Source organism: Pecten maximus, chromosome 13 (assembly GCF_902652985.1).
Source record: "Pecten maximus chromosome 13, xPecMax1.1, whole genome shotgun sequence".
Lineage (NCBI taxonomy): Eukaryota > Metazoa > Mollusca > Bivalvia > Pectinida > Pectinidae > Pecten > Pecten maximus.
Window position 1 is genome coordinate 17,168,470 of NC_047027.1, and position 18,271 is coordinate 17,186,740.

At 37.2% G+C, this 18,271-nt stretch overlaps 1 protein-coding gene across 4 annotated transcripts in view; it reads right to left on the reverse strand.

Moving 5' to 3' along the window:
• Window positions 1-8,798: 8,798 nt before the first annotated feature.
• LOC117340594 (transgelin-like) overlaps window positions 8,799-18,271 on the reverse strand; it is a 33,193-nt gene continuing 23,720 nt past the window's right edge. For 3 of the 4 annotated variants that reach the window (XM_033902356.1, XM_033902354.1, XM_033902357.1), the window contains one exon: window positions 8,799-11,297. In XM_033902356.1, coding sequence (XP_033758247.1) covers window positions 10,374-11,297 — 924 coding nt within the window. In that variant the 3' untranslated portion in view covers window positions 8,799-10,373. Of the gene's footprint in view, window positions 11,298-13,422; window positions 14,544-18,271 lie in introns of those variants that run through there. The other variant, XM_033902358.1, reaches the window with a different exon arrangement.

The window sequence follows — 18,271 nt, forward strand, 5'->3', positions numbered from 1 at the left end:
GGATGCTCTACCATTTGAGCTACCTGGTCACCGATGATCGACCCAGTCCAGTCCCGCTACACAAGTAAGTTTTATAGTTGGTAAGAATGAATACGACACATAATGTGTCCATATAAAATGATAATTTATTGATTTATAATTTACAGAAAATACGCATGATATGCAATGATATGTGATCTGTTAGATTTAAAGTGATTGTTATAAGTTAGTGACATCGCCAGTGATTGTCGATTAATATTTCAAATAGTTTTACATCAATTGCACCAATTACATGCTGAGGCAAATCGTTTCAGTTGTATTTTACTCGGACGATGAAAAGGGGTTTTCTTATCTGTAATCAACAACACTTCTTGAATAATTTCTGTTTTTGATATCTTTTATTGTTAACATCCATTTTAAACATATTACACTTGACAAGATTGTCATAGATGTTATTTAGAATTTTAAATACGATGGTCAAATACCTTCCGATACGACAGTATTCCTATGATTACAGGTTTAATCGTTGTAGCCTCTCAGAAAACGTGAAGTTTTTGAGACTCGGTACAAGCTTTGTGGCTCTTTGCTGGAAATTTTTAATGTCTTTCACTTTGAATGGACTCCATACTCTGGAAGCATATTTCAAACGAGGCTTTACAGATGCCTTAAATAGTAGTTTAAACATTTTTCATCTAGATCTAACTATGTAAATATTTTACCAGCTCTATAGATTATGAAGAATTTTCTATTTTTCCTTGAATTTGATCAAAAGTACCCCTGTTTTTGTTTGGGTAGAATTTTAACAATATTTTTTTCTGATCAATGACCAAAGAAAAAGTCAGAATACTTTTATGTGGGTATTTCTTTCTTGTTTTATCATTAAAATGATAAATGATAATAAAAAAAAAACACTCACAATTACAAACAATGTTACAAGGCCTTTCGCCAAATAGAGATTTTTATTGATTTGTAAATCAATTCTTTTACATTTTTTGCATCATTAGAATATAGTTTAGACAAGGAAGTAGTCCTATGGAAACATTAAATCACTCTATGTGGAAAAAGATCCGTTTTGGTTACTGGTCGGACTTCGGACCTCCGTCCTTCAACATTTTTCGCATTTGATGTGAGATATGCATTTCAGTTTTTCTAAGACTATATAGGTTTAAACATGGAATGTAGAAACAATTGTAGATTTAAAGTTCGCACAGATTCCCGGCTTTATTCGTCTTAATAATAGAGTCGTCGCCGGTGAGGTTATGTATTGGTGGACTCATGGGTTCCTGGGTCCCTAGGTTGGATACCGAAGGTATGCAGGGTGTTGAAGTAAAGAAACAATACAAACTAGGCGGGGTCAATCACAACAGACAAAGGGAACCTCATTGGTACATCTGTTTATTGTCGACCGGTTTCGTCCGTTCCGTAGGCTTCTTCAGGACAAAGCAGATAATATTTGTACCCCTAAAGTACTAAAAATGAGGATGCCACATGTATTGTTAATTGTGAGATATTATGAAATTTAACTGACATATTTAGGTTATCAACCATAACATACATTAAAACGTTCTGTTTCCTAAACAGTGTGTCACCTGAAACATACCCGAATATACAACGTGAGACAAATAAAAAGAGTATAAACAATGCGAAAAAAATCAGTTTCTAATAATAAATCTGTATTTCCCCTTCATTCCAGGGACATTGGGTCCACTAGAAAACCGCGGAAGTTAAGAAACAAACACAATTTGTGTACAAGGTGATCAACGGCAAGCTACCTGTCAAACAGTCACCTCCGGAAATGGCTAAAGCTGACCATTGTGGTCACGTCAGCGTTCCTGCGTACGCCGTCCAATCGGACCTGGGGTATTTTCTCCATACATCTTTGTTCTGACACCAGGGAACGATGGGGTTAACCTCCTCATAAACAGTTGGCGTGGCTATACGTACAGCAGTAGACACAGGGACACCAAGAGGAAGTCTCGGTGGCATGTCAAAGGTCAGGGACGTGTTGATCCAAATCTATATATAGAACTTTTGTTTATGATGCTTTCTGGATATATATAATATATCATATAACATTTTTTGATATAATATAATATATACTTAATGGTCGTTGCAAATTAAACAACATGGCGGAATGTAGACGTGATTGATTTGATTTTAGTGTGAAAATAATGATGATACCCAACAGGCGAAAAATGTGTACTCTGCATAACCCAGTGTCTTCCTGTTATTCGATCTGCATGCCTGTCCGTGCTTTTTGTTTGCTCCTCGTGTTTGTTTTTACCATTACTTGTACGTACACTCCTCTGTCTGCACGTGGTATGTCTAAGGAAGAAGCTTGTGAAAGCCTTTTGGTGGTTGTTGGCACTCAGAGTGGTACCTGTACCGTTTTGACTGTCAGAACGTTTGCCATTTGACTAAAGCTCTTTCTCATCTGTTACGTCCGATTTATTTCCATCGGACTGTCTGTCTGTCCATTTGTCTGTCTGCATGTTGCATGTCTAAGGAAGCAGTTTGTGAAAGTCTCTGCCTAGTTGTTAAGACTCATATTGTTTCTCGAAACCTTTGCGTCAAAACGTTTTGTACGATCTACTTCCATCGGATTGTTTGTCTGTCCATTCGTCTGTCTGCATGCTGCATATCTAAGGAAGAAATTCGTGAAAGTCTCTTCATGGTGGTTAACACGCAAATTGTTAATCGTTACCGTTTGAGTGTCAGAATGTTTTGTACGATCTACATTTTATTACATCGGATTGTTTGTCTGTCTATTCGTCTGTCTGCATGTTGCATGTCTAAGGAAGAAGCTTCTGAAAGTTTTTTGGTGGTTGTTGACACTCAGAGCGGTACCTGTATCGTTTTGACTGTCAGAACGTTTGTCATTTGACTAAAGCTCTTTCTCATTTGTTATGTCCGATTTATTTCCATCGGACTATTTGTCAGTCTATTCGTCTGTCTGCATGTTGCATGTCTAAGGAAGCAGTTTATGAAAGCCTCTGTCTAGTTGTTAAGACTCATATTGTTTCTCGTAACCTTTTGACTGTCAAAACGTTTTGTACGATCTACTACCATCAGAATGTTTGTCTGTCTATTCGTCTGTCTGCATGCTGCTGTCTGTCCATTCGTCTGTCTGCATGCTGCATATCTAAGGAAGAAATTCGTGAAAGTCTATTGATGGTGGTTAACACTCAGATTGATAATCGTTACCGTTTGAGTGTCAGAATGTTTTGTACGATCTACATTTTATTACATCGGATTGTTTGTTTGTGTATTCGTCTGTCTGCATCTTGCTGTCTGTCCATTCGTCTGTCTGCATGTTGCATGTCTAAGGAAGAAGCATGTGAAAGCCTTTTGGTGGTTGTTGAAACTCAGAGCGGTACCTGTACCGTTTTGACTGTCAGAACGTTTGTCATTTGACTAAAGCTCTTTCTCATCTGTTACGTCCGATTTATTTCCATCGGACTGTCTGTCTGTCCATTTGTCTGTCTGCATGTTGCATGTCTAAGGAAGAAGCTTGTGAAAGTCTCTGCCTAGTTGTTAAGACTCGTATCGTTCTTGTAACCTTTTGACGTCAAAACGTTTTGTACGATCTACTTCCATCGGATTGTTTGTCTGTCCATTCGTCTGTCTGCATGCTGCATATCTAAGGAAGAAATTCGTGAAAGTCTCTTGATGGTGGTTAACACTCAGATTGTTAATCGTTACCGTTTGAGTGTCAGAATATTTTGTACGATCTACTTTTTATTACATCGGATTGTTTCTCTGTCTATTCGTCTGTCTGCATGCTGCATATCTAAGGAAGAAATTCGTGAAAGTCTCTTGATGGTGGTTAACACTCAGATTGTTAATCGTTACCGTTTGAGTGTCAGAATGTTTTGTACGATCTACATTTTATTAAATTGGACTATTCGTCTGTCTGCATGTTGCTGTCTGTCCGTTCGTCTGTCTGCATGTTGCATGTATAAGGAAGAAGCTTGTGAAGGCCTCTTGGTGGTTATTGACACTCAGAGCGGTACCCGTATCGTTTTGACTGTCAGAACGTTTGTCATTTGACTAAAGCTCTTTCTCATCTGTTTCGTCCGATTTATTTCCATCGGACTTTCTGTCTGTCCATTCGTCTGTCTGCATGTTGCATGTCTAAGGAAGGAGTGTGTGAAAGTCTCTGGCTAGTTGTTAAGACTCATATCGTTCTCGTAACCTTTTGACTGTCAAAACGTTTTGTACGATCTACTTCCAATCGGATTGTTTGTCTGTCCATTCGTCTGTCTGCATGCTGCATATATAAGGAAGAAATTCGTGAAAGTCTATTGATGGTGGTTAACACTCAGATTGTTAATCGTTACCGTTTGAGTGTCAGAATGTTTTGTACGATCTACCATTTATTACATCGGATTGTTTGTTTGTGTATTCGTCTGTCTGCATCTTGCTGTCTGTCCATTCGTCTGTCTGCATGTTGCATGTCTAAGGAAGAAGCTTGTGAAAGCCTTTTGGTGGTTGTTGACACTCAGAGCGGTACCCGTATCGTTTTGACTGTCAGAACGTTTGCCATTTGACTAAAGCTCTTTCTCATCTGTTACGTCCGATTTATTTCTTTCGGACATTCTGTCTGTCCATTCGTCTGTCTGCATGTTGCATGTCTAAGGAAGAAGCTTGTGAAAGCCTTTTGGTGGTTGTTGACACTCAGAGCGGTACCCGTATCGTTTTGACTGTCAGAACGTTTGCCATTTGACTAAAGCTCTTTCTCATCTGTTACGTCCGATTTATTTCCATCGGACTGTCTGTCTGTCCATTTGTCTGTCTGCATGTTGCATGTCTAAGGAAGGAGTGTGTGAAAGTCTCTGCCTAGTTGTTAAGACTCATATCGTTCTCGTAACCTTTTGACGTCAAAACGTTTTGTACGATCTACTTCCAATCGGATTGTTTGTCTGTCAATTCGTCTGTCTGCATGCTGCATAATTATCTAAGGAAAAAATTCGTGAAAGTCTATTGGATGGTGGTTAACACCCATATTGTTAATCGTTACCGTTTGAGTGTCAGAATGTTTTGTACGATCTACATTTTATTACATTGGACTATTCGTCTGTCTGCATGTTACTGTCTGTCCGTTCGTCTGTCTGCATGTTGCATGTATAAGGAAGAAGCTTGTGAAGGCCTCTTGGTGGTTATTGACACTCAGAGCGGTACCTGTATCGTTTTGACTGTCAGAACGTTTGCCATTTGACTAAAGCTCTTTCTCATCTGTTACGTCCGATTTATTTCCATCGGACTGTCTGTCTGTCCATTTGTCTGTCTGCATGTTGCATGTCTAAGGAAGGAGTGTGTGAAAGTCTCTGCCTAGTTGTTAAGACTCATATCGTTCTTGTAACCTTTTGACGTCAAAACGTTTTGTACGATCTACTTCCAATCGGATTGTTTGTCTGTCCATTCGTCTGTCTGCATGCTGCATATATAAGGAAGAAATTCGTGAAAGTCTTTTGATGGTGGTTTACACTCAGATTGTTAATCGTTACTGTTTGAGTGTCAGAATGTTTTGTACGATCTACATTTTATTACATTGGACTATTCGTCTGTCTGCATGTTGCTGTCTGTCCGTTCGTCTGTCTGCATGTTGCATGTCTAAGGAAGAAGCTTGTGAAGGCCTCTTGGTGGTTATTGACACTCAGAGCGGTACCCGTATCGTTTTGACTGTCAGAACGTTTGCCATTTGACTAAAGCTCTTTCTCATCTGTTTCGCCCGATTTATTTCCATCGGACTTTCTGTCTGTCCATTTGTCTGTCTGCATGTTGCATGTCTAAGGAAGAAGCTTGTGAAAGCCTTTTGGTGGTTGTTGACACTCAGAGCGGTACCCGTATCGTTTTGACTGTCAGAACGTTTGCCATTTGACTAAAGCTCTTTCTCATCTGTTACGTCCGATTTATTTCCATCGGACTTTCTGTCTGTCCATTTGTCTGTCTGCATGTTGCATGTCTAAGGAAGAAGCTTGTGAAAGCCTTTTGGTGGTTGTTGACACTCAGAGCGGTCCCCGTATCGTTTTGACTGTCAGAACGTTTGCCATTTGACTAAAGCTCTTTCTCATCTGTTACGTCCGATTTATTTCCATCGGATTGTCTGTCTGTCCATTCGTCTGTCTGCATGTTGCATATCTAAGTAGAAGCTTGTGAAAGTCTCTGCCTAGTTGTTAAGACTCATATCGTTCTCGTAACCTTTTGACGTCAAAACGTTTTGTACGATCTACTTCCATCGGATTGTCTGTCTGTCCATTCGTCTGTTTGCATGTTGCATATCTAAGGAAGAAGCTTGTGTAAATATCTTGGTGGTTGTTGACTTAGAGCGGTACTCGTACCGTTTTGACTGTTAAAACGTTTGTCATCTGATTAAAGGTCTTCCTCGTCAGATATGTCCGAGACATTTCTATCGGATTGTTTGTCTATCCATTCGTCTTTCTGTTCTGTTGTCTTCGTTGTCTCTCTTTGATATGACTGATCCCATCTTTCTGTTTGTAACCACTGTTCTTCCCGAATATCTTTGTCTCTATTTTGTTCACCTTGTAACGTGTATTGGGTATCATCAAGAGTGTGTGTATGTGTTGATTTGGTGTGCGAGTCAATGACTAATTATAAATATTGTATTTTCTTCAATGCAGATATATTGTTTTATTACCTTGCAATACAACCATTTTGTTGTTATACTGGCGTCCCGTGTTATTTTTAAGATTAAAGTGAAACGTAATCCGTCTGACCATTCGTCTGTTGACCTATTTTTACGATATCGATAAAACACGAAAAATATTGATGTTATCGTAGATTGTTTCACTTGTCCATAGATGACTAATTTTCGGGCTGATGGAGTTCAGAAAAGCCACTAGGATTAATATTTGTTTTACTATGCATAAGGTAAACAAACATATCAGGCATCCTGGGAAAGAAATAAAATATGCATTCTCACTGTTTGTTTCAGTTTCTTCAGGCTAGTATTCAATATCAATAATTATCAAATGTGATTGAGATGATAAACTTACCGGCTAGGTGCTACAAAATGACCGCCATCGAACCAAAAGTAACTATACATACCCGGGTACCGTTGAACAAAGGCAATGATATTTACAAAAGTAGAGAGACTTTAAGATTGTAATACATGTCCTTAAACCAGACATCAGCCGTAACCTTAGTAACACACATTTATCTGTTTTTCGTATCAAGAACAATAATCTGGCATGTATGATCAACCTGAATGCCTCTCCGCAAACCTAATTGAAACATATCTGGTAGAAATGGGATAGGCTGACAGAGATTTCCTGGCAAAGAGCTATGTATCTATGATGGTGAAGAATCTGCAAGATCACCCGCTGGTTCAGATAAAATCGTCAACCAAACATAGCCATGTTTTCGTGTTTACATAGCCTGGTTACTGTTCACTTACGAAATCTCAACACAAGACGTGTTTACGAAATTCACTGCTATCCGACGATGATCTGGCGGTACATTAGATGCGTATAATGATGTCATTGAAAAGGTGCATGCATATCACGACCAGGCGTTCTGAAAGGGTAAGCGTCATCGTCGTCTACCATGTAAATCATGATTAAATCTAAAGCCGTTATGACAATGTAAATACAATTTTAATGCAGTCACCGTCAAGTTGCTCTTTTTAGAAATGGTTTTAAAACGAAATATATTTTTCCAATACAGCTTTCCTCGTTTTAGCAAAGTTATTTGTGACTTTCAGAATAGTCTCAAAAATGCTGATATCCCAGTGAATTGTCCTCTATCCATTTATTTATATTTATTTCTATAACTATTAACTTTTTTATTTCTGTAACTGTAACGGAGAGAACTGTGAAGGGAAACAACTCGTTTGTAACATGGTTGACGCAATATCTACAGGTTTACGGTCATGTAACACATAATCTTATCATTATTGTTATTATAATGGAATACGTCATATAAAAAAATGAAGGCACAGTCGCCTTCACTTTGTGTATATAACAAATACCATAACATATAACAAAATGTTTGATCCTCTGATTAACACCGTTAGATTGACTGAGTTTAAACTTTGTTGTCGCATTGTTGTCCCCAAATGAAGTGCATCAACGTATCAATTGGTTAAGTTATCTTTCAGACACCAATGTAATAGTTAGCTGTGCGTCATCGATGTTACCTTGCAATTCTCCAGGGGAGCGAAATTGAACATAAGTTCTGGAGTATTGATGGAGCCAAAAGACAGTACTATAATATTTCTTTTGTACTCCTTTACATTGTACCTGGTATATGTCCTTTTATGTTGTCACACATATCAATTTGGTGTTGACATTTCTCAAGGATTGCTAAGCAATAAAACAATCTAGCAATTAAAGTGGAAGTTAAATTCTTTTAAAGATTTGTACACGAGATACAAGAGATACCAACACCTTTCGAAACAAACTGAAAGTCTGATACAGTAGATCTAAAATTAATTAGGCTAGAGTTTTGATAATAGGAGGCGACCGAAATCAAAACTCGAAATGCCAAAATCTGGATTGGAAGGTACAAAAGACTGATAATTCAGTACATTTGATAATTTTCAATGAATATAATCATAAGTTTTAATATCTCATTCTAAAAGAACATTACGTTATGCGTTTATTCTTTACTTTGTCACTGTTCGACTGAATCAAAGCGTGACAAGCAGCGGGATACAAAACTAATAATTTCGCTTAGAAGATGTTTGAAATAATGTTGATGACAATTTTAAATATTTTGTTTATTTGATGCAGTACAGAAAGATTGTCTTAATTAATGTGAAAATACAACAAAATAAAAAAAAAAACATAAACAAAGAATTGATACACGTAATTGCATTTAATTAATACAGTGTTTATGAACATATATTCACAATTTTTGTAAAACGGAGGTCGTTTCCAATTACCCTAGCAATGACGGCTTTTACAATATTATACCCACCATTCAGACCTCCACAAAGTCGTCCGTGTCACGTCTGTTTGTAGACATTCCGTTCATGTCTGTAGATACGTTTTCCCTGCCGTCCACTTTCTAAGTATCAAGTACTTAGCATATCGTCCAACAATCTCTCTTATACTCAAACGACTAGCTCAATATGCTACACTCTTTAGCTATTTTCATGCTCTTTTATAAAACTGCTTGGTGATTACACAAAACAATCAAAATGCTTCTTGTTTATATTGAACTTGGCTTGTAAAGAAGAATGTATATTGAAGTTCAGCTGATATAACGAATCCTCCAGACTTGCGCCCGAAACAGACCAGGCTTTGGTGAAGCTATTAAGTGCATCATTTCGTGGAATTTGGAAGTGATATGTATATCAGATGATAATATGATTTCGGCTAGGACAAACAGGGCACTTTACTAAACATAGCAGTTCAATCAAATAAACAAAGCTGTACATGTTCTGCGAGTTTAAAACTAAATTGGTTCTTCGCATAATAGAAATGGTGCTCGTTTTCATATTTACATAGCTTGCTTGGAAGTTTTGTATATTTGCTTTTCATTGCGATAGTTCCCTACTTATAAACTGCAGAATATATTTCTAGCGAAAAAAGATGATCAAAAAATGAATTATATATACAACCAAAAAGGCATTTAAAGCTTTTAACGAAATCACACATTTCTCACAAACGACTTTCACTCCACATAGAAGACAGGAACGTGTTACAAATGTTTATCAAAATGTCTTTGTCTTGAAATTGTCTCTGTGTCGAAAAGTTACACCAGGAACACCTATTGTTCATTATCACTTCACAGACTCGAACAAAGCAAGGTAGACAATTCCACATGACTTACAGATGATGCCAAATCCTCTCCGATTTAGATTAAGATGACGTCACCATGGTGTGCGGATTTATTGTGCTTCCTTTTCGCGATTCTTGTTTTTTCCTCCAATTTGGCGATTTAACATATATTGAGTCACGGTTAGAATTTATAGTGACATATATACCTGTTGGAATCACGGAAGTATATAATTTTCCCAAGATCCCCTCATTAACCTGACTAAATTTGCGTTATTTTGAATATATCTGGTCATTTGTTATCTTCAGAGCTCACTTTCAATAAAATTCATTATTGATATTTGGCAAATTTATCAAAAACTACACATTAAGTTATACAGTTAAAAGTCAATACTAGAAAACTGACATTTACTTATATTTGTTCGTAAATGAAATTGTAACGATGTCTACTGTTGCTATGATACACCGGATGTCTCATTGTTGCTATGACGATATATCATGTGTCGAATATTACGCTGTTTCAACTAATTTGGATTAATGCTGCTTTTTACCAAGACTTCAAATTACCGTGTGACTAAGAATAGCTGGTAATATTACTTTTTAATGACCAGAATGAGCCCCTGATATTATAAGCCTATAGAGACTGAATGCCTAGTAGTACATATCCTCCGCCATGTCCTTAACCTGGATATCAGCAATATGCCTCGTTGCACCAAAACCACGTGTTCCGGCCTGACTTGCGCCCTTGTTTGATCCATACTGGAGACCGATGATCCCTGCGCCGTCCTGAGAGTAATCGTCAGCGCGGATGTCAGAAATATGGCGCACTCCACCGATGACCATACCGCTCTGGCTCGCTCCTTTGTTGCTCCCCGACTGTAGACCGATAACCCCGTGACCTTCCATTGAGCAGTCTTCTGTGCGAATGTCGGAGACGTGACGAATGCCGCCAATGTTCATACCGGTTTGACTTGCGCCTTTATTGCTGCCAGCCTGGAGACCTATGATTCCATGACCTTCCATTGATGAGTTGTCTACCCTAATGTCGGACACGTGACGAACTGATCCAATCGCCATTCCTTTCTGGCTTGCGCACTTATTTGTTCCGGCTTGTAGGCCTACAATTCCTTGTCCCTCCTGGGTCATTTCATCAGCTCTGATGTCTGAAATATGGCGTACCGCTCCCATAGACATTCCCTTTTGACTTGCGCATTTGTTGGTTCCGGCTTGTAATCCAATAACCCCGTGACCTTCTTGTGACATTTCATCTGCTCTGATATCAGACACGTGACGAACTGCTCCCATAGACATTCCTTTCTGACTTGCGCACTTGTTTGTTCCGGCTTGGAGCCCTACAATTCCTTGCCCGTCCTGAGACATATCATCTGCTCTGATATCGGCAATATGGCGGACGGCACCGATGGACATCCCCTTTTGGCTTGCGCATTTGTTGGTTCCGGCTTGAAGACCAATAATCCCCTGTCCCGCTCTCAGTTGATCTTGGGTAAAATTGACCACGTGTCTTTCGGTAGGCTTGGCGCCGCAGGTTGGGCCATTGAATTTATGTCTCTGTGCCTGTGTAATAAATACAACTTGATTAAGCAAAACAGGTGCCTCTTTTTAATATTGAATTAATAAAAATGTATCAAGACAACCAAAACCAATTAACAATTTTGTTTTTGTAAACAACCATATCAATGACTGGAAATTATTCATTCACAATTAGAGCATATTACCATTTAGTCATTGGTTTCATCAACACTCCACAACGTGAAGAAATTCCTTAACTTGAAATTTCAAGTAAGAAAGTATTATCATATTTCAGAAACAAGATAAGTTAAGGAATTCACTGTCCATCTGTAATGCCTTCTCATGAATAATTGAGGGAATTTCTTTGAATCAGAGAATATCGATAAACTGGGACATTTTGTGTGTGCTGACTTGATTATCCTTATGACCGCCTATATCAATTTAAAAGTCAATAAAAGTTAGTAAAGTAACTCGGCCGCTCAAAACTTTGATAGTTAAAGGCGTGTTTGAATGCTATATTGATTTTTGACATTTTTCGAGCAAGAGATGAACTTCTATCAAAGTGAGATAGATTCACTAATTAAAAACAAAATGACATGAAAAAGCTTATATCAATTAACAACGTCAAGACACTAAAAAGCCTTAATTAATACGCAATTCGCACATAAAATATATGATTTCATTATTAAATCAGAAGATAAAGAACTGGAAACATGTAATCTATTGATTTCTTCTGTTATGTCATTCGATTAAGATCAACATTCAGAGAAGGAATATTTTGTATGAAATGTTATACTTCCTGATGCAAGGTAGATAAACAGCAAGGTGTCAGTTTGTATTGTTAGAGAGAATGAACACTACACACTACAAATATAACAGTTCTTGCCATACTCGCTGCTTCTTTAATTAACATGCATGTCATTGTAGATTAAAAAGGCGTCAGTTTGCTTGAGCCGTTCGATTGTCATGGCTGTCTACACGAGAAATAAACCGGAAAAAATGAAACGCACGTTGACTTATGTGCATTAAAGCTCAGAAAAAAGACGCAATCGCCAGCATACAAAAATATCTCGAAAATATCAAACTCACCAAAACCGCAGACTTCACCAGCTTAAAAACAGACGCGCGACTTAACAGAGTTTTCCCATAGGACCGACAGGCCGAAATCCCTTTTCCCTAGTATGGCTCGAGGGCCGAGTTGGGATCTGATATGAAAAGCTATGCTTAAGCAAACACTTTTGCGTAGGAAACATATTTGTTCTTGTACTGTATTTCACATTATCGATCTCCTATGAATCGTCACTTTATTTGTTTACAAACCTTGGAACCGTTTGTTGTCATTTAATCAACAAAGAATGGCTACATCGAAACGAAACCATAATTCGAACCGGGTAAAACGAGGGCAAAATATGAAAAAAATATAGATCTGCATAAACACCATTCAACAAGTACAAAGATAATTAGACAATGCGTTCCAGAAGGGAAAGAACCTTCTGCCTTGTACATAAAAATTAGGCCGAATAATTAGTTACATTCTCAAACTGAAACTAGGGTGTTGTCAATGGAGTAACTAGGTATATCATCAAACACGGGACACTTGGGGATTTTCGTCACAAAGAAATAATCATCGTCCCATTTTATCTTTGGTCTTTGTAGTTATTGTAATGTTATTTTCCAGATCATTTTGTTACGTAGATAACTGTATTAAGTGTATTGGTCTCGAATTTCGACGAGAAGAACCGGAAGCGGTCACAATCAGCGAATACTTACATCACATAAGTATGTAGTAGAATACACGGAAGTGCGTTGAAGAATTCGGAAACGGTCGAAATAATGGAATATCTACAGAGAAAATCCTCGCTGGCTGACACTATTGACTTGATACGCTGTTTGGGTGATATTGGATCAGGTACATCACCGACGATATAAGCATTCTACCTATAACACTGGTATGTAATTTTAATAACACTATGTTTCAGTAGGAAACTCGTACTGAATTACATCATGTCAATACTATACTCACATGAAATGATAAATATTGTTTAACAATTTTTTTTTTGTATTATCATTTAGTCATCATATATGATTATATATATCATAATATCAGAACTACTATTTGTACTAGTTTTATTTATAAACCAGGTGAGGTTATGACAGACAAAGAAAACAATTTGTAAGACGAAAACAATGTATTTGTAAAAAGCTGTGTACAATTGTATATATAAATATCATCATCGATATACAACTGAAATGTATAGCTGCTTTTCGTTGGAATACCATATGAACGTGACAGCGTCATATGCGAAAAGTAGTGTATCATTTAAAAAACTATTAAAGTATCAAATGTAACTATACAGACTCGAATGTCCTTATGTCCTTATAATAAATAAAAATACTTAACAGTTTAAGTAACAACAGAGGAACTGAAAACGCCTCCTTTGTTGTTTATCGATATTTTCATTGACGCTCTGGCAGCTTTTCGCAAAAAGCTTGGCTGTATGGCGAAAGCGTTGTCCTTAACAACCAAACACCGTCCAGATCAAGAATGTAGACAGTAAACAAAGGTACCCTTCATCAATGAACGAAAGATGTGGAAACGGTGCGAAAGAAGTTAGTAGATAAAAGAATGCTGAGCTTTCAATAATGTTGCTCATGCTGCTCCAAGTGCTGTGGAAAAATAATTTATGCATGGGAGACTTTCATTTACATAGCTTTCTTCATGTCCTCTGCGAGATCATCAACGTGAATATCAGAGACATGTCGAATGGAACCAATAGCTGTCATGCCTGCCTGACTAGCGCCATCTGTATATCCCATATCTCCACGAATCACTGCCGCGCCCTCTAGTGACAAGTCATCGGCAACGATGTCACGGATGTGCCGAATGGCACCCATGGCTGTCATTCCCTTTTGACTTGCCCATCTGTTTGTGCCGCACTGAAGATTGATTGTCCCCTTGCCCTCGTCGCAAGCATCATCGGCTCTGATGTCGGAGATGTGGCGCACTGCCCCCATGGCTGTCATGCCTTTCTGACTGGCGTAGTGGTTAGTGCCTACTTGCTGATTCTGCATTGTTAAAGACTCTTTGTCGTACACATCGCATCGAATGTCGGCTACATGGCGGACTGCGCCCATTTTCATACCCTTCTGAGAGGCAAACTTATTACTACCGGCTTCTATGGGTATAATTCCACAGCTTGCTTTAAGTTGCTCGTATGTGAAATTGCGTTTTTCTGGTTTGTCATGAGGTTGTGTTCCAGCCATGGGACCATCAAATCCATGTCGCTGCGCCTGCGATAGAAAATCGAAATAACACTACAGAATTTTATTCAATTACAAGTTGAAATTGCATCATTATTATTATTTATTGACAAATTCTCCAGAGGTCTTAATTTTTTCACGTTTGTTTTTACTTTTTTTTCACATTTTGGTATTGCTTGTAATTAAATAAAACTATATTATCATTAGTATTATAATTTGAACGTGACAAACGTTTAAATGAACGGCAGACATTGGGTATTGAAATGTACAATAACACACCTGATATATAGTTAGACGTATTAAATTTAGCAGGGAGGTTATTTCATATAACACAGGAATGTGTAGCAGCGATGAAAAACGTAAATAGCATGTCTCACAGGACAATATAAATATAGACACATCCATGAGTATTTATGTTGATATCAAGCCAAAATTGTGACGATTTGATATCACCAATGTATTCAAAACAAGGTGATGTATTTTTTTTCCAAATGTAAGCAGTTTTGAAAAATACTCAATTTTATTATAATTGTCATGAATGTGTCTCGAGCACAAATAAACGCGGCTCCGCCAATTTAATTAAAAAAGCCGGAATATCGGCAATCGTGTTAAAACATCCAAACAACACACATTAACTACATTCCATTTCAGCATAAAAGGAATTTTGCCAAACTTCACGAAAAATTTGTCCAAAATAAAAAAACTTAAATACCACAGTTTCATAATAATAATTATGTTTCTGACACTCTTACATGTGCTGTACAAATTGTTCGTGACGTGGTTACCGATATTAGGCTTTCTGTTATATTCTTTTCAAGACACCTCAAAACGGAGAAGCATAAAGTAATGCATTGGCGTCTCTGTTAAATACTTATTAATCCGATATAAAGTATTTAGCTAACTGTCGGTACTACTCAAAAACTCAGCTGAATGATAGACGCTGCTGGTGGAGTTTTGATCATCAAGGTTTGCCGTTACACTTCGCGCCACGTTAAGATTAGTGGCAACGGTTAAGATTACTTGAAATGATCAATATCCCCAAAACTCTAAGACTCGTCCCTGTGTAGGATTTACAAACTCTAGCTAGGCCTGGAGCATATAAGTCTCATCCCTGAGTTGGATTAACAAACTCTAGCTAGACAATTATTTAATTATTGTGTAGATGCAACATTTGTTGAGAAACATTTACTTTCAAATTTATTTCCCGGTTTTCCACACTTTTGGCCCTTTAGCACCACAGACGAGTCCAAGGACGAGACACTGTGTGATGTAGTTTCCGACTAATTAAACTTTTATTCACTCTTGTAACATTTGAAGGAATCCTTCAATATAAATCAACAGCGTTGCAATTGGTTTATTTTTCCAACCAGTTAGATATGTTTATGATATGAGACGAGGTAATATTATTATACAACAAAATTACTAATAAGGTGATTTGCTTCATTCTTGAATTTCTACTCCACAACCGATAACCTTTATGATAGGTCTGAATTTGAATTAATGAGAGGACGTTTGACAAAGTCTAAGACTACCCAAAATAGTATAAGACCCAAAACGGCAAAAATGTGCTTCAATTTAAAATCAACAGCAATGTTCTGTAGGTATGAGAACAGTCAAGGGCGAACAAAGAAGAGTGTTAGATATTTATCACGACACTCAGGTTGGCCGCGTATTGAAGTTATCACAAGAATCTAAAAATATGTTATATGACTATGAATAAATCGCCACAATATATATTTTTGTGGTCTTCTGGAAGTGACCTAAATATTGACGCATTGCCGTATATGTCACAATTATAGGACAAGAAAAACTAATATTTCACCATATATAGCAAAACAAATATATTTTACGTGACTATGATAGAGCAAACAATCGTATATGCTATTTTTTTTTTTATATATAATTCAATCTTGCTTGTAACAAACATTTTCATTCCCATAAGAATTAATCTAATCGGTCCGTAACGTACAAATTGACGACGTCGTTTGTAACGTCGCTTTTGACTGGTTGATACGGCTGTGGAATTATGTTCCGAGAGAAAAGGGTCAATCAATAAAATTGGATACCGCAAGAACTGTGTATAGTGAATTAAATTATAACAATTACTTGAACACATTTTTATGCTATGGAGTCATCACACAAAAAGTGAACCCTTATTCTAATCCACTTCCTTTTTTCTGTGTCTATTTCCATAGTATTAAATATATCCAATCTAACCCTTAAATACTAGGTATCTGTTTTACTGTTTTATAAAGCGAATGAAACACCAGAACATAACCTTTATTATATTGACAGATCTAATTTATCACAATGAGGACTGCGACCTCAAGGAATAAACTAATGTTTTAAGCTGATTGGTATGTTATCAAATAATAAAAATAATAATAAATAATAAATTATCAAATATTATCCTTTTGTATCCCCCGGGTATTATAGATAGTGTATTTTAATATTAACTTGGTAAAATATCAAATCTTAAATGATTTTAGAAGTAACTGGTTTGATGATGCCATTTACTAAGATTTGTCTGATGGCGTTCTACAACCGAAATTCAGGGTCACATGATGTGGGCTGAATACCGATGTCTACAAAACCATGTCTTTAATGGACTAAGCTATGTGAAACAAACCACACAGAAATTTAGTTAGGATTAAATGTGAATATTCTTTAAAGATATTTTTTATCAATTAGAGTTAAGAATATAATCCCTGGGCCGCTTGGTAGTTAGGATTAAGGGTGTTCATATTTGTAGTGTAGGGTGACTGGGTAGTACGCTTGTTATTCCAATGGTGGCTTTAGATGGGTAAACATATGTATTTAATGTGGGGTATATCTCGTCAGTAGGACGTATGTCTATAGATTCACCAGCATGATGTGGCATACTTAGACTGTGTGTAGTGACTGGTCACACCGGTATATACAACGACAGAAACATTTCTGATATATGGATACATTCCGCCTTTTCAGCATTCTTCATTCAGCAATTTACGTATTTCTGTTAAATTGATATACTTAGTCATTTGCATTTTCTTATCTTTCCGTAAAAACGTAAAACGCAGCCAGCACACATTTTCTAAATTTGTCACTCATGATGATTTCTCGTGTATCTTACCTTTACAATGTAATCCATATTCTTATTCTCGTCAGCTGTTCACATTCCAAACATGTAAACTCGAACATTTCCAAGTCAACAGAGACATCACTATCAATTATTTTATCTTGTACATTATGACACCGCTATCGCTCTAACCACCGACGATTATATAACAGTGTATATAATGTTGTTGGTTCTTACTTCAAGTTATAAGCAACCATAGACGGCCCCACAATGTCAACGGATAATAATAAGGCGTAACGGGCTAGCCGGTTTTATTTCGGCATAAAAAGTCCGGAAAAGCGAGTGGATGACAGACTTAGACCCATTTAGTTTCGCATTCATGCTCAATTTTTCATAATCATTTTCCTTTTTATTTATTTTGTTGATACTCTTTTGGAACTTTTGCACTGTATACGTCTGACTGTCTGACGTTTATACATGACGTCGTCTTTTTTAAGTTATGACGCATCTATTGTGGTATTTTCCATCCGAATGAATGTCAACGAAATAATCCAAATTAAGCTTTATTCAAAACGAATCATTTCAATGGTGTTGTACAGCACTATGTGATGCCCACGTACCCTCCAGGGCGTCATTGAACTTTTTTCCCTTCTCTGATAACCTGTTACATATTAACTAGGACACCATCGTCATTAGAATA